The sequence below is a fragment of the Grammomys surdaster genome, unplaced genomic scaffold (assembly GCF_004785775.1).
Source record: "Grammomys surdaster isolate TR1022 unplaced genomic scaffold, NIH_TR_1.0 265, whole genome shotgun sequence".
Lineage (NCBI taxonomy): Eukaryota > Metazoa > Chordata > Mammalia > Rodentia > Muridae > Grammomys > Grammomys surdaster.
Genome location: NW_021604706.1, coordinates 2,323,506 through 2,347,270, shown reverse-complemented (window position 1 = coordinate 2,347,270; position 23,765 = coordinate 2,323,506). Strand labels below are relative to the sequence as shown.

Genomic DNA, 23,765 nt, shown 5'->3' with positions numbered 1-23,765 from the left:
GTGTCAACAATATTCATGACAGATATAAAAAAACCATAAAAGTATGTGTGAGTAGCCAAATTCAATCCAGTATCAATCTAAGCATTCAATATCTGTACAAAGAAGTAGACTACGGATATATACACAAAAAGGATTTGGGATGGTTTTAACTTTCACACAGTTTTAAAGAAAAAAAGTTATATGATGTTAAAATCTAGTCTAGTGAGACAAACTTCTAAAGTAGGAATGTACACTGAAGAATAAGGAACACAATGTGGTGGAATAAAAAAGGTAAATTATATTTAACCAATCCAGATGCCAATATGCCACTATTCTTTTAGAGAGTAAACAAATATTCTAAATGATTAAGTGATTTTACAGTCAACAGAGGGAGCTCTAACCTAAGTAGTTATTTATGATCCAAATTACATCCACTTTATAAGAATCTCAGTCCCTCTCCCTCTCCCTCTCCCTCTCCCTCTGTCTCCCTCTCTCTCTGAGACAGGTATGTCCATCCCATCCATCACAGATTGGTCCTTCAAACTCTCGAATCTCCTGCCTCAAGTGTACCGCCATGCCCAGCTTGGAAGAAGCTCTTTTTATGAAATTTCATATTGTAACAAATTTCTAGCATCCACATGTATCAGTTTATAGTCTGCAAGACACAGTCAAACGCTATTGCCAATGTGTGAGAGGAGTATCATTCATAGCGACCTGGTATATTTCTAAAACAAATGCCATAATTTGGGGAAAGGGATTATTATGTTACAGTTAGATCAAAGAACCTGAATATAATTCTTTACTCTTTTCCCCTAATTGTAAATGACAAACAGAAAATACATAATGATGACTTCTGTCTTATTTCCTTCAAGCCTACCATAGATTCAATCATTATCTAAAACCTCTTTAGTAAGAAACATTTTGAAGTTCAAAACTGTTCAGATCTTAGGAAAGTTATTAGCCCAATGGGACCAGGGACAATACCATATATGCTAGTATTTTTATAAAAATATGAATATTTGAATAAAATAGGTAAAGACACTATAAGCAATCTCATATTAGCTAAGTTTTGGCATTGTTTCCAAATTAGTTCTGGTTCAGAATTTCAGATAAAAGGGAAATTATCAGAAATTTTTAATTTGGAATTAATTGTATGAGAAGACTTATGGATGTGTATTATTCAATACTTTAAGTTCATAGTTAAGTCATAAAACATTTTTGTTTCTACTGAAAATATATTACAATGTCAATAATTGATACAATGAAGATAAAAATTCCAAATTCACTATTTTAAAGATACAACCAAATGAAGAAAAAGGCTAAATTGGTATGGTGGTTTGAATGTAGCAGATATGCAGCTTGGTCTTCATGTGGGTCCCTGAACAACAGTAGTGGGGGACATCTCTGACTCGAACTCTGTTTCCTGCCTTTGGATCCCTTTCCCGTAGCTGGGTTTCCTTGTCTAGCCTCAGTGGAAGAGGATGCACTTAGTCGTGCTGAATGAGACTTGATATGCCAGGATGTATTGGTATGGTGAGGAGCTGCAGGGGAGGGAATACGAAAGGGGGAAATAGGAGTGGGAGGAGAGAAGGGAGAGGGCTGTGATTAAATAACTAAATTGAATAAGTAAATACAGTGAATAAATAAATAAATAAATAAATACATAAATAAATAAAAAAGGATAGAAGGATTAGAAAGTGTGGCCTTGTTGGAGGAAGTATGTCACTGGGGTGGGCTTTGAAGTTTCAAAAGCCCATGCTAAGCCGTGTGTGTATGTGTGTGTGTGTGTGTGTGTGTGTGTGCCTCCCCCCCTCCCCCCCCCCCCCCCCCCCCCGCCTACAGATCAGGATACCACTCTTAGCTATTGCTCATATGCCACCATGCTCCCTGCCATGATAATAATAATAATAATAATAATAATAATAATAAACCTTTGAAATTGCAAGCAATTAATGCTTTCTTTCATAAGAGTTGCCTTGGTCATGGTGTCTCTTCACAACAATAGAACAATGATTAAGGTAATTGGTGACAAAAAAATTTTGAGTTCTTCCTACAATAGAAAAGGTTAAGGTTAAGGTTAGGTGGCCCAGAGAAGTCTTAAGTCTTGGTTGTTTTCTATCCCCTATGTTATGCAGGCTCATTATTCTATTAGTTTTGACCAAAATGATCTTTCTAGAATACAAATATCCTTTTAAAGTTGATGAAATAAATCAGAAGTTTATTAGTTTGCCAGAAGATGCTTCACATATGTGCCTTTTTTCCTTTCCTACCCCCAGCTTCCTTGCTTTTCCTCCATTCTTAAAATACTCAGATGCACGATTCTAACATATTTTGCCCACTCTTGACTACACAGTCTAAATAGACCTTTCTGGATGTACTGATATCAGTTTTCAGTCATTAAGATTCAGCATTGAGTGCTACTTGCTGAAAGTTGTTTTTTTGTTTTTTGTTTTTTTAGGTTTTTCGAGACAGGGTTTCTCCATACAGCCCTGGCTGTCCTGGAACTCACTCTGTAGACCAGGCTGTCCTCGAACTCAGAAATCTGCCTGTCTCTGCCTCCCAAGTGCTGGGATTAAAGGCGTGCGCCACCACCGCCCGGCTGAAAGTTGTTTTTGACCTTTAACATTTCTATGTATTACCACAGCAGGATGGATTTATAATCTATAAAGTTCCTGGACACTAGGTAATCTGACAGTTTCTTTTTAGTCATTACACCATGGTCTACCTGGGGGAGGGGCAGAAAGCATATCTGGCTCTTCATTACTGTGTCACTATACTGCAGTACAACCCTGGGTCATGGATGGTGTTTAGTGTATATATAGAGTATTTGTTAAATAAATTAATAATATGAATAACATATACAATATATTCAGACGAATAAAAATTTAGATAGGTAGGAGAAATCAAGAACGAACATGAACTACAGCTGGGATCAGATATATACATTTTGATAATGTGCAGTAGAAGACAAGATGTTGTATGGGTATGTTCACACATACATGGGTGCTTGTACATGTTTGTGGAGGTGAGAAGTCAATGCTAAATATTTTCCTCAATGGTTCTCTACGTTGTTTATTGAATCAGGGTCCCTCAGTGGATATGCAGCTTGATTTAGCTAGGCTGGCTGGCCAGCAAGTACCAGGGAACCTCTTGTCTCTGTCTCTACAGAGCTGAGGTTACAGATGTGTAGCCTTGCTTTCAGTTTTCTACATGTATTTTGGGAACTCAGTTTCTCATGCTTTGGCAGCAAGTATTTCATCAACTGAACCATTTCTAGCTCTCAAAAGAGATTTTTAAATTCAAACATGGATATAAAATAAAGACAAAATAGTATTACCAATATTCATCACTTATACATCAAGTGACCTTGTTTCACCAGAGCACAGAACATAGATATCGACAAGAGTTGAAATGAGTGCTGACATCACTAACACAATTAATGACATTATTAATCATTATTAATATGTGGTAGAAATAATGTCAAATAACTTGGATAAAGTCACTTAACCTTTGCTTACACTGTTCGTAAGACAGTTCTTTAGAGTCCCAGACTCCTGTGGTCTCTAAAGGTAGGGTTGACCTAGGTTTCTGGGAATAGTATATAGAGAAGGCTCTGCGTACTAAGATAATAATTCTTTGGCTTCTATATATAAATTACAGATCATGGGTCAGTGATGATGTCCTAGAGATTCTAAGGTGCAGAAAAATCTTAAATGCAGAGGAAAGTCTCTTAGGCAAGACACATAGGGACTTCCTGAGTGAATCAGATCACACAATCTCAATGGTCTGGACATGAAGTGACACAATAAAGATCTAGGTTTAGCCTCTTGGGGATAAGTGAAGCAGCTTAGGAATCATAAGAAGTATGTTTCTAGAGAGAGTACTAAAGAAAGCAGAGCCTAATTTTTATTTTTCAACTTTAAATGTAAGAATTTACATATGGGTATTAGAAATAATAATTAATGAAATTCAAAAAATGTGACTGATGAAGCTTGATGATTTGAGTTTATTTCCTGAACCCCAACACTAGAAGAATCAATGCCTAAACGTTGTCTTCTGACTTTGACACTAATGTTGACCTTGTATGAGAGGATGTTCTCCATTTGTACTAACCTGATGCACACAGATGTTACACTTATCACAGAATACCATATCATTCCCTTCTTCACTGTCTGGAGACCGGCACACATCACAGATCACATCTTCATCATATTCTATTCCTAGCCCTTCCACTGTCTCAATAGCATGGTTCATATTTTCATGGCAGTGGCGTTCCAGAACTTCTATTGTCTTTTCCATAAGAGTCTCATCAACTGGGCCATAACCTGCACAGAAAAATAAAAATTGAAAAAATAAATCCTTGTCTGTCTCCTGCTAAAACCTTAATCTATTTTCTTTTCTTCCTACTACTACAGACTTTTATGAACTATTGTAATTTTGAGCACTTTAATTTGTAGCATATTAAATCTCTTATTTCTTTGAACACAAGTGACATATTATCAGGAAATTAACTTCACTAAGAACACCTAACAATTATACCAGGAATTTTTCATATGGCAATATACTAACTAATAGAAGAAAATTCTAGGTAAATATTATATATATGAAATACTGTTTTTAAACCTGATTTTTAAAAAAAAATCCAATACCAGTTATCAATGACAAGTAGTACTAGAAACCTATTAGATTCATAAAGATTTAAATGTAATTCTGAAATCACTCCTTTCTTTATTCCTTTTTCTTTCTATACTTTTTTTCCTCACCTTCCATACTTAACCCAACTGAAAGATTCAAAAGGTTGATGTTAGTAAAAATTCAATTCTCCTAAGAGACCAGTGATTTTTGAAGCAGTGTGTGTGTGTGTGTGTGTGTGTGTGTGTGTGTAATTTTCAAAACTAGTCATCAAAAAAGAACTTTTTAAAAAATTGGGTATTTTATTTATTTACATTCCAGATACCATTTCCCCTCCCTAGAACTCCCTTATCCCATCCCCCTCCTCCTTTTTGCTTTTATACCATTTTAATTACATGCAAATATTAAGGTCAGTTCTAGGTTGAAGAATTAGCAATACAATAGATACAAATAGTCAAGGAACAAGCAAGACAACAAACACAAATAGTCAAAGAATAAGCAAGGCAATAAACAAAGTCCCATGATCACTCCCATGATTTATCAGGATGACCAAAATATCTAAGCCTACTTTCCTGTCCTAGCCCAAAGTCATTTTCATGCCTGAAGCCTACTTCTTTGTTATTGTCATGAATAACTTTCTGTATAAACTACCTTTTTAATCTACTTATGAAGCAAAACATTTTCTCAGGCTTATTTTTCAGTCAAGACATGATAACATACCTACATACATTCATATATACATATAGTTAGCTACACGCACATATATATGTATATTTATTACACACACAGAGAGATATATAGGAACAAAGAGTATAGTGTCTAGGCTGGGTAGGTACCCATAGAACTCTATTCTGTACATAGATATTTGAAATCCATGTCTTTTTATTGCTGCGCTATTGGCAATAGCAAGAAAATGGAATCTGCCTAAACAAATGCACAATTGATGAATGGATTATAAAAATATAGTACATATAAATAACTTTATCAAGCCATAGAAAATAAAATTTGTAATAAATGAATGGATCTGTAAAATATATTAAGTTGGGTAACCTGGTCTCAGAAAGATAAGTAACATAGTCTCACTCATATGTGGAACCTAGAGTCTAGTTTTAATACATTTATATTTATGTGAAAGTGATTACGTATAGAGGCCAGGAAAATAGAAAAAGACCTGTAAAAGGAGAAAAAGGAGGCGAGGCCTTAATATTAAGAGAGAGGTGTGGAAAAGGTAAAAGAATGCATGTGATTTACAAACAGATGGGAGACTACTGAGAATGAAAGAGCATAAGCTGGAATGGGAAGTGGGGAGATGAGAGGCTGGGGACAGGGTCAACCAAAATTAAATATGTATGAAAATGTAATAAATAAACTAGCTACCTTGTAAGCTATTTTTAAAAAGCAGAATTATAGTGCCTAGCTATGAGAATTTGGATTCAAATTCCAACTTTATCTCATATTAACTATGTAAAATTTGTTATCTTAATGTTCTTATATATAAAATAAGAAACCAAATTATTACCTTGTGAGAATGGGATATTTTCCTCATTATTTAGTATGGTACCCAGTATGTAGTTAGCATACACATTTAAAATTCTTTAATTCAAGCAAAAATGCTTAATTTAATATTATTTTTAAACGTTTATTTTAAGCTCTAAACTGTGTGATTACAATACCATTCATTCCAAGGAAAAACTTGACACAAGGCAAATCTCCTAAAAACAAAACAAAACAAAACAAAACAAAACAAAAAAACCTCTTCTAAGGGGGCTAGAGAGAGATGGTTCAGTGGCATAGAGCAGTTGTTCTTCCAGAGGACTCAGGATCAAGCCCCAGCACCTACATGGTGGCTCACAATGATTCACAACTCCAGTTCTAAGGAATTTGATGCCTTCTTCTGGTCTTTGCAGATACCAGGAATGTATGTAGTACATACATAATGGCTGGTTTGATACAAGCTAGAGTCATTAAGGAAAGGAAGCAAGCCAGTAAGCAGCATTTCTCCATGGCCTCTGCCTTAGCTCCTGTCTCTAGGTTTCTGACTTGTTTTTTTTTTGTTGTTGTTGTTGAAAATGCTTTTTTTTTTTTAATTTTTTTATTGGATGTTTTATTTACATTTCATATGTTGTCCCCTTACCCCATCCCCCACCCACCCAGGAACCCCCAATCCCCTCACACCTCCTCCTTCTTCTTTGTGGATGTAACCTCTATCTACCCCCCCACTCCCACCTCCCCACCCTCAAAACTCCCACCCCCTGGGGCGTCCAGCCTTCATGAGGTCAAGGATCTCATCTTCCACCTGTGCCCAGCAGGGCCCTCCACTCTTATATATTCAGCTAAGGCCCTGGATCCCTCCATAAGTGCTCCCAGGCTGGTGGTTTAGACCCTGGGAGCTGTGGTTGGTTGGTATTGTTGCTCTCCTCATGGGGCCACAAATCCTTTGAGTTCCTGTCCTAACTTCCTTCAGTGATGAACAGCAATGTGGAAGGGTAAGCCAAATAAACTCTTTCCTCTCCAACTTGCTTTTGGGCATGGTGTTTTATCACAGCAATAGAAAACATAACTAAGACAGAGGCAAACTCTCATATACATAAAATAAAGGGAATACATCTAAAAAAAAACTTAAAAACTAAAGTTTAAGGAAACAAATACCTTTTGTTTATTTTTGAAATTTTGAGATTATAATATATTCACATTACTTGCTTCCCCTTTCTCCCTCCAAATCTCATATACCCCTTCACATTCTCCTTCAAATTCATGGTCTCTTTTGTTTCATGTATATATTATTGTTCCATGCATATATTTATACACACGCACACACTTAAATACTCATTAAGTATAATGAAACTTGCATGCAGCATGTTTTCAGTGCTAATCATTTGTTATTGGATAACTAGTCACGGTACTCTTCCCTGGGGACGTCTATTTCTCTTGCTCTCGGCATTCCTTAGTTGCCTGTATTTCTTTGTATAGGGTTGAATATGGCGCAGAAACTGTAAGTGTACAGTAGTGGTATGCATGCCCTGGAGGTAACTCTATTTAGATGTTTAGGTAACTCTAGATAGCTCTCTATTTGAACTTAAGATTTAACAAGAGAGAAACTCTAAATGGCACTGGAAATTTAGCTAGTTATTCAGTGCAAACAAAGTCATAGTTATTGAAGGAGAACCTACAACCACTATTTTATTAAACTAGCAAATCTCTAATTACATTCTAAATATTTTTCCTTATACCCACAAATAAGTGTAGTCTCTACCCTTCATCAAGGAAACTTGTCTTTGAAACAGAGACCACTACAGAAAATCATAAGCAATCAAAATGCAGAGTTGTGGAGCCCAGCCTCAATGGATATGTCCCAGAGCGAGCATAATGATTGTAGGAACAAGACCATAAAATTTGCTGTGAGGCTGTGTGTCTCCTAGTGATGTCAGAAGCTACTGCCTAAAGATGAGCTGAACAAGGATGACACAAACAGATATGCTAAAGTAGACAGAGATAAACAGTCCATGATGTCTCACTCCTACATACATAAAATACCTCTTCAAGGACTAAATGAATTGTGTCCTGGATAGGATCCTATATCAGAAAAAGATAAGTAGAGAAAAAATGGAAAGCCCAATAGTCTGGAACATCAGTTAATAATGATGGCACCCTATGCTGTTTTCTTCATCCTAGTAAATATATCACGGCAAAAAATATGTTAATATTAGGGAAACAATGTATTTGAGGTAAACGTTTGTATTCTCTGTATTGAATGTCCATTTTTTCTGTAAATCAAACTGTTCCATAATAAAAAGTAAAATCCTCATCCAGAGTATTGATTGTAAAACATTAAAATTAAAGGGAAGTTTTTTAATCAAAGGAAGCATTATCTATGAATTCTGTATGCATGCAAAACCGCACGCACACTGAGGTACTTTCATCAGGTTGTCATACTCTGTATTTGCCCCTCTTTTATTGCATTCTCTGTGATTTACACTCCTAATTGGCCACCTGCAACTCCTCTTAGAGGGCAAATGAGAAAACAGAACATACTAAGTTTTTAAGAGCCAAAACTAAGATTTAGTTGTTGGCAGAATAACTGCCATCACCATGCCAAAGAACATTTAATATAATTTTAACTTTTTATACGTATTTATATACTAGTTTTAACATAGAAAACTTAAAACTGAGTTTAAAACTAAGAACATCTTTGGAGATATTTTTCCATTTAATTCTGGGCAACAAAATTAGAAGCCTTCTATTTATAAAGGATGGTCAGAATAACTTGTCACTTGTAGTGGGTGCTGTTAAATGCTGTAGATAGACCTTTTCTCCAACACCTGGAAGACACACCTCAACCTGTGGCCCTGCTCATTAATAAGAATGCTTTTCAGGACTAATCCAAGAACAGGTTTAAATATCCTTTCCACCAGAAGTCTAACCAACCATCACCACACTAACATTTAACATTATGAAACAACTTCATGAAATTTATGTGCCATTCGTATCTGTACTATTACACTGAATTAAGGAAAGGTAATTTACATTTTATTATTCTATTTTAATATAGATAAAACATTACTATATTTTATGCACTTAAATAAATGCCTCATTTGATCAAAAATAGTAATAGTAAAGGGTGGATAAGAAAGGAAAGTAAGAGAAAAGCAAGTTTTGTAGTGTTTCAACAACTTAAAAAAAACCCACTGGTGAAGTTCAAGTACAACTTACTTATAAGAAAATAGCTTACCCATTTCTCCAAGGTCTTCATTGAGTTCCTGAAGCCAGAAGATGTCCATGTCATCTAGGTCATAGCGGCATGTAGATGCTGCTAGCTCCAGGGTATTAATATAACCAGGTTCTGCAGACTCTGGGCTGGAGCAACGGATATATTTCCGGGGCCGGACAAAAAGAATCTCCTTTACTTTTTCAGATATAATCCTAGACAAGCAATGGAAAACATTGGCAACCATCAACAAAATGATAGATTACAGGTGCTAACAGGATAAGCCAAATGGTGATCCTGAGGAGCATGCTCTGCTTTGTACTTTGGGAGATACTACTGATCCCTTTCTAGAAGCAAATTCAGTTTCATCATCTGCTGTGAACTTATTGAACAATAATGACATGCTTAATTTACCTCCACATATCTGAGACCCTACTATTTATTCTAAGAAAGGTTAATGTATTATGTGTTATTGGTTCAATAGTTACCAAGTAAATTTAGAAAGAAAAAAAATCTGGTAAGAAGTATTATATTCACAAAGGTAGCATTAATACGTCTCAGCAAAACTCATGATTTTCTTCCATAGATAGTAGTGCATAGCATAGGTTTTAGATATACACAGCACAATTTTGGTTTTTTTCCTATTCATTTGTAAAGTGATCTTGAAAAACTGCTTAATTTAGATAAGGTTCAGTTTTGTTGCAAAAAAGTAGAGACAAGAATAATAAATTATTAAAATAATATCAAACTGGTAAGATTATTATGCTTATATGAAATAAAGTATTTAGCATGGTATATAATAAAATCAAGTTTTGGTAACATTAGTGAATTGCTATATTCTTATTATTTTCATTATGTAAATGAGTTAAAACAAAGAGATCAGAGACTTGTACAAAACTCAAGGCATTTCCCAACAAATTTGAGAGCAGCCATAGGTCTGAGCAAGGGCAACATAATGGAATGAAAGATTCCTACTACTGTATCAACTTTTGCAGTGAGCTTGAGCAAATCCATAGTGCTCTTGATATTCAAGAACCCAAGGCAAGAAAACCAATTAAAGGAAAAAATGACAAAATTTCATGCCCACAACTTATTCTACAATTGAAGGTTTAAAGAACAGATGAGGCATCAGAAAAATACAACCAGGAGGAAATCTGTATTATTATTCCGGGGGGGGGGGGGAGAGAGAGAAAGAGAGAGAGAGAGAGAGAGAGAGAAATGAAAACATTCCTCTGGAAGGCTTTGAGAGTTAATTTAATTATAGAGTCATTATACATGTAGAAGGGATATCAAGCATATCAATGCATGTAATATATAGATGTAATACATAGTTGATCATGTAAGTGTAGAGAGTAGATATTTTCTTCTAAGCATTCTTCCCAAAGCCCATGATTCCAAATAATTAATTTATTTTGAATAATGTTAATAGCTATGTATTTGTACATCTAAATTTTTATATAATATGGAGATTCAAAGCCAAAACCAGTAAATATTTGAAGAAAAGTGCAGAAACCTTAAGCATTAATTGAATCTAAAATTTGGGAACTGTAACAGAGGCCTGTTTCCAACTGAAAAGTATAAAACACATTGCTCTCCAGAGACTTCAAGATCAAATATACTTCATGGCCTTACAAGTCAATTACAGAATTATTTGATTTTTCCCCAAGGTATGTCTTTTTCTTTCTTTTTTTGTTTTTAAAAAAAGACTTTGTAGCTAATGATTCATCTCAAGTACTTTAGACTATACAAGGAAAAATGTACATTATAAATTTTCTTGAATGAAGCTTATGTTTAAAAAGCTTCTGGAAGAACACAAAGGAGAATATATTTATCACATCAGAGTAGGCAAAGGAATTTTAAATGAAACACAAATGTCATCAAACACAAAAGGAAAAGACTGAAACACATGCATACTAAAACTCTGGTTATTAAAAGAGAGAAAAAAATTCATGGAGTAGATGATATTTGCGACTAAAGGGCTTACATCTATAATGTATATTAAAAAGTCTAACAAATCAATCTGGAAAAGAAAAATGTTCCAATTAAAAACTAGGGGAAAAATTTAAGCAGACACTTCACAAATAAGGCTACTTTATGGCAAATAAAGAATTTAAAGGCTCTCAGCAGGGCGGTGGTGGTACACGCCTTTAATCCCAGCACTTGGGAGGCAGAGGCAGGCGGATTTCTGAGTTCAAGGCCAGCCTGGTCTACACAGTGAGTTCCAGGACAGCCAGGGCTACACAGAGAAACCCTGTCTCGAAAAACCAAAAAAAAAAGAAAAAAAGAATTTAAAGGCTCTCAATCTCATTAGTTATCACAGATATTTAAATAATAATCATTGTTATCTATTAAAATGGCTAATATTTAAAAGACTGACACCAAACTAGTCTATGAAATTCTAAGTGATGGTAAGAAGCTAAAGCAAATAGACCTGTTATTACACTGCTGGTTTGGGAATGGACTGATATAAGCCACTTAGCAGCAGATGTTATACCTATAACAACTATAATATAGTTATTATACTGCTTTAACAACTATAATATAGTTATTCAATATGAACAGATAGATGTCATTTGACCTAGCAAATCTACTCCTAGGTATATATTTAATAAAAATTCACAGACATGAAAGATAAGTAAAAAGGTTTAGTTTCTGCAATTGCTGGAAGCAACCTAATGTCTACTGAGGGTGAATGGATAAATAAATCATGGCATATTCACACAATGAAATATAATGCATGAGTGAAAACTTAATGAACTACTGTACTACATGCAACGGCATGGATGGATCTCACAAGCATGATGATGAACAAAACAATCCAGTCTCAAATGAATACATACTATAGGATTCTATTTGTATGAAGTTCAAAAACTGGCAAAACTGTTACCTACGGTGAGGGAGGTCAGTTACTGGCAGGGAGCAGAAGAAAGGCTTCTGGGGTGTTGGTAATGTTCTATTTCTTGATCTGAGTGGCAGTTAAATGAATATGTTTAATTCATAAAAATTCATTCAGGTATACAATTATGCATTCTATATTTTATGAGTGTACATCATATTTCAATGCAAAGTTTACCATAATGATAATTAGAATGGTGATATCATCTTAATCACCTTTCATTAAATATAATGAATAAAAGTCTGAATCTGAGGACTGAAACAGTAACACTAAATGCAAGAAAACACATGGGTAAAAGGTCAAATTAATGCAAATTTACAAGGAGAAGTTGCTGAATTTATAACAGAAAAGATCTGTAAAAACATTACTTTGGGATTTTATTTTGGATTTTTAAGACAGGGTCTTACTATATAGTCCTCGCTATCCTGGAATTTGCTATGTAGATCAATCATGCTCATCTCCAACTTGGAGATCCCCCTGCCTCTGCTTCCTGAATACTGAAAATAAAGACATGTGTTAACATGCCTAGAGGAATTTTTTTCTGAGACAGGTTCTTGCTATGTTCCCGCTTCAGTCTCCCAAGGGCTGGGATTACAGGTTTGTTAGCATCTCTAGCTTAGGATGTTTTAGAAACAGCTTCATTTACATACACACACACACACACACACACACACACACACACACACACACACACTTCAGTCTCCCAAGGGCTGGGATTACAGGTGTGTTAGCATCTCTAGCTTAGGATGTTTTAGAAACAGCTTCATTTACACACACACACACACACCTGGTTATCCAAAGACACACTTAAGAGTGTCTTTTTGTTTTATGTGTGTATGTGACCACTATAGCTTTAGAGCAGTGGTTCTCAACCTTTCTAACGGTGAGAACCATTTAATACAGTTCCATATGTGGTGACTACTAACCATAAAATTATTTAGTTGCTAGTTCATAACAAATTTTGCTACTGTCATGAATCATAAGTATCTGATATGTGACCTTTAAGGGGAGTCACGAACAATCCTTCTATAATTTTCTTTGTACTAGTTAGAGAGACACTATCAATGGCATCAGATCACTGACCAAATCAGCTAATGTTTAAAAACCTAGAGATCTAAGTAATTTTGTCGGGACAAGGTAAGCACAGATTTCAATTTAGACCCTTTAGTATAACTGAATGTTTCAGTAGCTTTTTAAGATGATGGGCTTTTGTTAAAGGACCCATAACTATAGGTCTAGGGAAAGGTTTATTCACTTGTTCTTCAGACATGTATGCCAGAATGGCTGGGACAATACTAAGTCAGGTCACAGTAGACACTGCTGTGCCACTGAGGAATCATTGAAAATGAAACTACTACTACTACTACTACTACTACTACTACTACTATTCTTTTCTGACCTAAAGCCTAACAAAGTGTCTTACTGACAGTGACTACTCAGGAACGTTTTAATTGATCTAGATATTTGAAAGGTAGAGACTATGTTGTTTCTATTGAGTGCCTAGAATTGTTTGTGAATAGTAGAAACTATATAAATATCACAGTATTTTTTAAAAATATTTGAGCCGGGCGGTGGTGGCACACACCTTTAATCCCAGCACTTGGGAGGCAGAGGCAGGCGGAATTCTGAGTTCGAGGCCAGCCTGGTCTACAGAGTGAGTTCCAGGACAGCCAGAACTACACAGAGAAACCCTGTCTCGAAAAAACCAAAAAAAAAAAAAATATTTGAAATGAGTATCTTAAAATTAACTACTAAGTCTTTCATAGAAATGTTTTTTTTTTTTTTTGAGATACTGTCTCAACTCTGTAAACTCGCCATGAAGCCAAGGCTATCCTTGAACTCATGTTGATCCTTCTGTCTTTTCTTTCCAAGTTTATAGGAGTGAACCACAACTCCTGACTTCATAAACATATATTTAGGTATAGTCCCCCCAAATAACCCTTGTTAATCTTGTTATTTTGTGATGAGCTTTTCTTCCAAAGTTTCTGTGACTTAGTAGATAAGACAGTTTCACTCACATGACACAATGACATTTTCCAAATTGCACATATTCTTTTACAATGTGACTCTGGTCTTCAAGTTCTAAAGATTATTTCTCCTCCGTTTCAATAGATAGTGGCTTATGATGATATGAACCAGAGGTAATATTATGAGCACTGCAAGCTGAGTCATAAAAAGGAGTGCAGCCTTCACCTGGCTGTCAGAAAGGACCAGGTACAATTCAGTTTTGTGTCTTGTGCCTGGAGCCTATAAGGAATATGACAGTGCTAAGATTGTCAGACAATGAAGGAGTCAACCCAAATGTAATTCTCATGTCTTGCCAGCCTAAGGGCACAGGCACATTTGTGAAAGGCCTTTACAAAGTTTCTAATCCTGATCCCCAGCTTCTGTGTGACGTTCAAACTTTAAGTCTAACTGTTCTGAGCTACTAAGTTTGGGGGCAATTTACTATAAGCACTGAAACTTATAATAGAAACAAACACTAGGGAACATCTTTAAACTTCAAATAACATAAACATGTATGAAAATGTTCTATACATTGTACATGCTTACTCAATTTCTATAATCAAGTGTGGTAGAATTCTGTAGCCTAAAATGGAAAGGGAAAGATGTGGAAAGTTATGGAGTAGGAGAAGTAGTTGGAGGTCCAGGAGGCCCAGATGTCCAAATACTGCAGGGAAGTTAAAAGGCAGGCTTGTGTAGCCATGCATCATTAAGGGGTATTTTCCTTTCAACATAATACATAAAATCTGCATGTATTTTGAAAGTAGATTCAAGATCTCCTGTATATAGAAATTAAATATGGGTTATAAGACAATAAACAGTAAAAGATGATCCCAAAAATATTTCAAAAAACCTTTTTATCTTTTAGAATATTTACTGTTGAACCATTCCATGTATACGTATGTGTATATCTATGTTGATACTGAGAATCAAATTTAGAGCCTAGGCAAGGATTCTACCACTGTGCTACTGCCCCAGCCCCCTTGAAGTATTCTTAATGAGTCATTTCTTATTGAAACCTAGATATCTGGGGTATTATAAAACCAGAAATCTTATTTAAACCTTTAGTTTTGGCTAGCTTCCTAGAAAACTACTATGGTACTACTACTACACTAGACCTTCACTGATATCTCCTTCACCAAGATTAGTAAGAATGACCAAATGGCCTTGATTGATACTACCAGGGAAGGAGGAATCATTATTATCAGGTAAAAATGAGAGTACTGTTTCTCCATTAAGTCTTCTGATACAATACTTGACAGGTTGAATCACCACTGCGGGGTTAAGATAAAAGTCTAGCCTCCTTACTGCATCTGTGCTAGAGAAGAATGTAGAATGACAGCCCAAAGTGTATTTCATAAAGTTTGGCTGGAGATGAACAAACTTTGAAAGATTTCTGACTTGACAAGTGGTCCCTTTCCCAGTCACTAGGAAGAATAAGCTTTTCTTTTCATCATTGGTGTCTGGTGCTTCTTGGTTGCCACCTTCTCCAGAATATGGGAGCAAAAAGAAAATTCAGGAAACACACAGCTGTGTTGTTTCAAAGGTGTGTATCAAGAGCACTAGATCCTCTGTCACCTTCTTTTGATCTTTTAAAGAGGTTTGTGTTTTATAAACTGCTTATGACTTTTAGTTGTACTTAATGGGAGGGAACTCACAGAGAGAAGTTTATCTATTTAATCTTTGTACAAATGCAAGCCTGGCCAAGACTGTTGACTTTAAAGATGTCAGCAACAGAGAGAAAAGTATAAATATATACATACACAAAAATTTGACAACTTAGATGAAACAAACTAACACATTAAAGCATCTAAGTACTAAAACTCATCCAATATGAACAAGGTAAGTATAAAAGATGTAATTTATAGATAAGATACCAAACAACAAAAGATCAGTCTCTAGATTTAGCATATTTCACTGGAGAATTCTATCAAACATTTAAATAAGAACTGGGGTTACAGAGATGGCTCAGCAGTTAAAAGAGTGTGAAACTGCTCTTGCTAAAAACCCAAGTTTTGTTACTAGCATTCATCAAGCATGGCAGCTCACTACTACATGTTATCTTTAGCTATAAGAGATCTGATGACTCTGGCCTCCACAGGTACCTGCCTGCGTGAACACATACTCACACTAATTCTCTCTCCTTCACACAATTACAAATAAAAACTAATTTAAAAGAATTAACCGTGATTTTATATAATCTCTTCTGAAGAGGGGCACAATATTTCCTAATTTTCAAAATTTATCTTTTCTTTTTGACATCATTTTTATTCTTCTCGTATATATTACATCCCAACCACACCCCCATCTACCCCTCCCACTCTCTTCCCTTCACCTTCCCCAGTCCACTTCTTCCTGTTTTCCTTCAGAAAAGGGCAGGCCTCCCAACAATATAAACGAAACATGACATATCAAAGTCGCAATAAGGCTAGGCACTTCCCCTTGTATGAATGCTGGACAAGGCAATCCAGTAGGAGGAAAAGGGTCCCAAAAGCAGACAAAAGAGTAAGAGACAGCCATGCTCTCAGTGTTTGGAGTCCCATATGAAAACCAAGCTACACAACTGTAACATATGTGCAGAGGGCCTAGGTCAGACCCATGCAGTCTCCCTGGTTGGTGGTTCAGTCTCTGTAGCAACCTGTGAACCCAGGTTAGATGATTCTGTGGGCAATGTTCTTATGGTATCCTTGTCCCCTCTGGCTCCTACGATCCTTCCTCTTTCTTTCTCTTTCACAGGATTCCCCAAGCTCCACCTAATGTTTGTCTGTGGGTCTCTCTGCCTGTTTCTATCAGTTGCTAGGTGAGGCTTCTGATCACAATTGGGCTAGAAACCAATCTGTGAGTATAGCAGAATATCATTAGGAGTCATTTCATTGCCCTTTTTAATTTTTTGCTATTTATGTTTGGTTCTATTGTGGATCTCTGAGCTCTCCAACCACTGGGTCTTGGCCCTCCAGGCGGTGTCAGGAGTGGATTCCCTCTCATGGAATAGGTCTCAAACTGGATCAGTCATTGTTTGGCCACTCCCACAATTTCTGTACCACCTTTACCACAGCACATCTTGTAGGTCAAAGATTTTGTGGCTCGGTTGGTGTTCAAATCCCTCCAATGGAAGTCTTGCCTGGATACAGGATATGGCCAGTTCAGGCTCCCTATCTCTCATTACTAGAAGTTTTGGATAGGGGTTGCCCTCATAGATTCCTGGGAGTTTCCTTTGAACTAGATTTCTAGCTAATCCTAGAGATGTCTCCCAATTCCAGTTGTCTCTCCCAGTACTCTCTCCCTCTGTCTTCCTCCCACCCAATCCCTCCAGTTCCAGTCCCTACCTGGCCTACTGCACCTTTGATATCTATTCTATTTCCCCTTCCCAGGGAGATTCATGTGCACCCCCTCCTTGAGTCCTCCTTGAAATTAACCTCACTAGGTCTATGGATTGTAGCATGATTATCCTTTACTTTACATGTTTCCAATATATTCATTATATTTAGCTTTCAATCCCCTTCTGAATTCCTCTCAGATTTATCCCCCACCTCCTTCCCAACTTCATGCTGTTTTATTTTTGTAATCCACTGACTTTAATTTCTGTTCTCCATATTTATTCATTGGTGTGGGGTACCCACTGGAACATGGTTAACCTACCAGGGACTATATGGACTACTACTAAGGACCTATATATACCCTTAAAGAAAAATGACTTCCATCTAACAGCCACCAACTGCCAATAGCTCCTCAGACTTAGAATCCTCTCCTATCTCCATACCAGAAGGCTGACTGGGGCTTGAGCCTGTACAGGCCTCATGCAGATGTTTTCTGCACATGCACTCATGAGCTCAAAGCAGCTGTAGAGGCCTGCATAAGGCCTCCCCAACTATTTTATTAGGCCAGTATCACTTCCATAATATAATACTTTTAACAAAAATATCATAGAAAAGAACAGATTTTTTTCTTCGGTCAGGAACACAGACATAAAAATTATTAACAAAATATCATAAAATTATACCATCGGTAATTGTAAATTCAAATCAACTGGACTGAATTGTGCCATTTCACAGTCTGATTTTTAAAGTTGAAAAGCTAACTTCAATGTGATTGTGTTTGGAGACAGGGGTGATAGGGGGTAACATTAAATGAGGTTATATAAAGCTCTAATCTAATTGGACTATTGGCCTTACTGAACAGAAAGAATTCTTTCTCTCTGCATGTTCATCAAGAAGAGACCATAATGAAAAGGTAGCAGGAAGGACTAATGTCCTTTTCAGAAGCTGAATCCTGCTGAGCCTTCATCCTAGGAAGTCCAACCTTTAAAATTTTGAGAAGTGTCTATAGTTAAAGGCATCCAACCTGTGGCATTCTATTATGGCAGCCCAAGCTAATATACTAAGGCTTATTTCAACAATGCAAGTCTAGTTCAATAGTAAAAAAATTCCATCAAAATCTATGATATTAACAGGCTGAAAGAGACAAAGCTACATGCTCCTACCATTTGACCCAGAAAGCGTGTATGAGATGATGTAAACAACAGATTAGGGATTAGAAGCAAAAGTGAGTTTCTTCAACTTGATAAACAACATTTATAAAAATCCTTTAGTAACATACTTAAACACTGAAAGACAGAATGCTTTCTACCTAAGATTGGGCAGAGGTGTGAGTCTCTGTTCTCAATGTGATACTGGAAATTTTAAACACTGCAATAAGTCAATAAAAAAAAAAGATGTAAAGAGTGGGAAGGGAGAAGAAAAACCATTCCTATTTTCAGGTGACATGATAGTGTACATAGAAAAATCCCAAGGAACTGAGAACTTGGTGGCTTATCCCTGTAATCCTAACACTCAGGAAGCATACGCAGCAAGATTGCCTACAAGTTCAAGGCCAGGCTAGGCTATAAACAATACCCTATCTCAAAATGTTTTTCAAAGGGGGTGCTAGAGATGGCTTAGGCATTAAGAGTATTGTCTTTGCTTTGGGAGGACCTGGGTTCAATTCCCAGCACTCACATGGATGCTCACAACCATCTCAAACTCCAGTCTCAGGAGATCTACACTTTCTTCTGGCCTCTGTGGACACTGTACAGACATATATTCGGGAAAACCCCCATATACATAAGATAAATAAATACAAGTTAAAATAGACATACAAAGACAGGTATGTTGGCACGCGCCTTTAAGGGAGGCAGAGGTAGGCGGATCTCTGAGTTTAAGGCCAGCCTGATCTACAGAATAAATTCCAGGAGAGCCAGGGCTATACAGAGAAACTCTGTCTCAAAAAAAAAAAAACCCAAAACAAAAACAAAAAACCCCAAAGAGACATAGAAACAAGCAAACACAACTGTACACATAAGAAATTAAAACTGAAATTATGAAATTTGCTAAAAATGGATGGAAATAGGAAATATTTCAGACACCCAAAGACAAATGTTCTATGTTCTCTTCATATGTGGATTCCAGCTTTGCATTATCTAGATGCTGTATTAACATGGAATGTCTGTAGAGATCAGAGACCAATACAGATGCAGATACTTACAGCCAATCATCTGTCTGAGCCCAGGGACTCCGATGAAAGAGCTAGGAGAAGGATTGAAGGGGCTGAAGGGGATTGCAACCCCATAAGAAGAACAATATCAACTAACTGGACCCTCCAGAGCTCCCTGGGACTAAATTACCAACCAACAAGTATACATGGAGGGAGTCAGGGCTCAAGATATAAATGTAGCAGAGGATGGCCTTATCTGACATCAGTAGGAGGGGAGAGAGTCTTGATGCCTCAGCTAGAGGGGTGAGGTGGGAGTGGATGAATGGGTGGAGCAGTACCCTCATAGAGGCAAGGGGGGAGGAGTAATAAGGTGGGGGGGGTTGGTAGAAGGGTAACCAAGTAGGAGGATATCATTTGAAATGTAAATGAATAAAATGATTTAAGAAAAAGAAAAGTGCCATGTGGGAGGGAGGCCTTAAGGAAATAGTGGAATTCAAGTGATATTAAAAGTAGCAAGAATACTGTTATTTAGAATGGGTTAAACAGCCGGGCAGTGGTGGCGCACGCCTTTAATACCAGCACTTGGGAGGCAGAGGCAGGCGGATTTCTGAGTTTGAGGCCAGCCTGGTCTACAGAGTGAGTTCCAGGACAGCCAAGGCTACACAGAGAACCCCCCCAAAAAAAGAATGGGTTAAATAGAAATGAGGTTGGTGGATGAAAGAGATGAGGGAATAAGAGGAAAAGCTAAGTAAAACTCAGGAGATAAAAAAAAAACCCCACATGTAAGCCTACTACTTAAGAGCTGGAGGATAGGGAGGAGTGCTATAAAATATTATCTTTGGACATGACATGACTGCATTCATGAAATCATAGCAGATATGATTAACTTCATAAGACATACAGAAGACTGGGTTCTGTAACATTCCATCATGGACAGGGAAGTTGCTTGGAAAGCTCCACTACTCTCTTGAGGAATGAACTATTCGAATAGCTACTGGGGAAGAAGATCTGTTTTCTTCAGTGGTGTAACCAGTAGATCGTTGCCTATGCTCTAGTAAATAACCTTCCACCCATGCTCATGCAAGTAACCCCAATTAAGCTTAAAAATACACATGAAAGCAGGAGGGGTATTTGTTGAAAAGAAGTAATTAAATAGGAATAAGAAGGGTATTAGAGATGGTAATAGAAGATGTACGATCAAAACATGAACTTGTCAGAGTAAAGTTTAAAACTTACTTCAATATAGATCATATGTTCAAATGTAAAAGGTAAAACTATAAAATTCTTAAAAGAAACACAGGAGAAAATCTTTGAGATAAATGTAGGGTTGGTGAAAAATGTATAAATTTGACACTAAAAGTATAAATGACCTCAAGTTAAAAACACACCTTTACTTTCTAAAAGACAGTTAAAAGGATAAAAGGACAATTTACATCTATATTAAATTTTAAGTAAATACAAACCACTCTTTTTTGAGGCAGAGGCTCTCTATGTAGATTTCTCTACCTACCTTAGAACTCACTATGGAGACCTGGCTGGCCTTGAACTCCCAGAGAATCTGCCTGCCCAGCCTCACAAATGCTACACACTGGGAACAAACCACATATCTGACAAGAGACTCACATTGTAAATAAAGAAATAGTTCTGAAGACTCAATATTAATAAACCAAGAAAGCACTTGCCACCAAGCTTAATGACCTAGGTTTGATCCCTCAAATCTACACAAAAGATGGAGAGAACTGACTTTGAAAGTTATTATCTGACCAGCTCATAAAAATGTGTGTGCCAACCAGCCCCCCCCAAACCTTAAAGAAATGAATTACAAAATGATAAACTATCATGAAGATACATTTCACTGAAGAGAAGTGGGTCTTAAACAGAAGCTAGTCTTGCAGTCATTTCATGTTGTCAGGCCAAAGAAATCTGATTTTATATAATAACCCAAGACACTAACTGAATTAATTTTATTTTATTTTTGAGTAAGGGTCTCATTATATCTAGGCTGGCTTTGAACTCTTGCTTCCTAAGTATTGTGTGGACTAGCATGGTTAAATTTGTTTTTGAAATACAGATGAAACCACAGAAATGTATTCTTTTCAACATTCAAATTATCATGTCACAGGCGATCTGAATTCTTGCTTAGGCTGCGAGGCTAAGCACTGCAAGGGACTATAAATAAAAGATAAAAATATCTCTCTGGGTTCCCTGAGGGACAAGCCTGACTGCATAGGGGTTGATGTCAAAAGTATCCCCTCTCCAGGAAAAAGACATCGGGATGGGTATGGCCCTCATGCCACACTGGACAACGACAGGGGGACCAGAGCCACTACAAGGTCCCCTTCAATTACTGGACGTCAGGTCTCTATCCCCGCCTTCGCAAGATTAGAATTGCCACAGCCCTTCTATACTCAGAGAAGGGAGGAGATGTCAGGGGCAGCCCTGCTTACACACTGAAGGCCTAAAATCAGCCATAGGCCTAAAATCAGCAATAGGCCTGTCATACATGTATGCTAACACCAAGTCTTGGGTCTCTGTGGATAAACATTGAAACAGATGGCTATAAGCTAATGTAAACAGGCAGCTTTTGTGGAAATCTACAAGCCTGAGTAGTCATAGATCTTGTAAATAGGTAGCCTTGGCAGACAACACCAACTTAGATAAGGTCAAGCGAGTCATAGGCAGAGTCATAGTGACTTGTCCCCTGAACCTTCACCCAGCTGATACCCGGTTCCGGTCCTGAAGATATCTGTATTCCCCCTGAACATCCACACTCCAGTGTCATTCCCTTCCCCACATCCTGCCTTTCTGTGTTTATAACCCCTGTGTGAATGAATTACGATTTGACAAAAAATAAATTATATGAAAAAAATTATGTCACAAAGATTAAATTATTAAAGGTGTCCTACAAAGTCCAAACAATAAAAACCGTAGTGTAGTTTGACTCCTAAAAACTGCTGATTATTAAGAGAAGCATGTACAATAAGCAGTTGTGACTGAGATCAGGTATTTCAAACAGAAAGCTTCAATCCTATAATTGAGCCTCCAAATTAATTACTATTTAAAGACAAAGATATATATATATATTCAAAGAGTCTGACGAAAGTACAAACTCCAGGGGCTGGGAAGAGAAATTAGTTGATAAAGTCCCTGCTTTGCAAACATAAGAACCCAAGTTTAATTCACAGAAAACTAATAATAACAAGCAAGCAAACAAACAAAAAAGTCAGGAAGTGGTGTGTTTTTCTGATCCCAACACTGGAGGAAGTGGAGATATGCTGTTCTCTAGGGTTTAGTGGCCATTCAGCCTGCCCAGAGAATTCTAGACCATAGAGAGACTCAATCTTAAAATAAGAAAAAATAAGGTTTCTACCTCTAAATAGCCTGAGATGATTTGTGAAAATGGTTCACTACTCTCTTGACCTAAAAAACTCTACAAAATCATGCAAACTAAGAGGGTTAGATCTTTGTGTTCCCTTTAAGAGTATACTTGAAGCTGTCTAGTTCATCAAGAGTGTACACATCAGAAAAGATACTTAACTATCTGAAAGATGTCACTTTCAAGAAGTATTGTGTAAAAAAGAAAGAATATTGTGTGCCCTTATGGTAGTATAATGATGGACTAAGTAGGTGTGCCCAGGCCAAATAGTGGGGCTGGACATAGGACCTGTGCTCCAAAAAAATGCTGAATTGTTGTTGCATATATTTGTAATGCTGAACTTAAGGATTTAGACGAACAATCTGTAATTATTGAACACATACAGATGAACAAAATACCTAAGGTGGACTATTGAATACAAACTTCATGGTCTAATTAACCCATATATGAATGCACCCTGTCACACTGAGACAATCTTCACTAAGAAAGACCAAATTATTTTTAAGCCAGAAGAAGCTGCACAGAATAAAAAATATCCCTGAAGAAGCATAAACACTTGTGGTGTGGGAATAAATTCAGCATAAAATAAAGACAAATCAAAGTTTATTATAAAAAAAGACAGATGGCACCTGAGAAATGACATCCAAGGTTGTCCCCTGCATACAGAGAGAGAGAGAGAGAGAGAGAGAGAGAGAGAGAGAGAG

The 23,765-nt window shown here is 36.8% G+C and overlaps 1 protein-coding gene across 1 annotated transcript in view; it reads right to left on the bottom strand.

The window, feature by feature from the left end:
• Positions 1-23,765, bottom strand: part of Jade3 (jade family PHD finger 3) — a 113,345-nt gene that overhangs the window by 25,631 nt on the left and 63,949 nt on the right. The window contains exons 7-8 of the mRNA XM_028776099.1: positions 9,341-9,531; positions 4,093-4,304 (exon numbers count right to left, since the gene is read on the bottom strand). Of these exons, the coding sequence (XP_028631932.1) occupies positions 4,093-4,304; positions 9,341-9,531 (403 nt within the window). The remainder of the gene's footprint in view (positions 1-4,092; positions 4,305-9,340; positions 9,532-23,765) is intronic.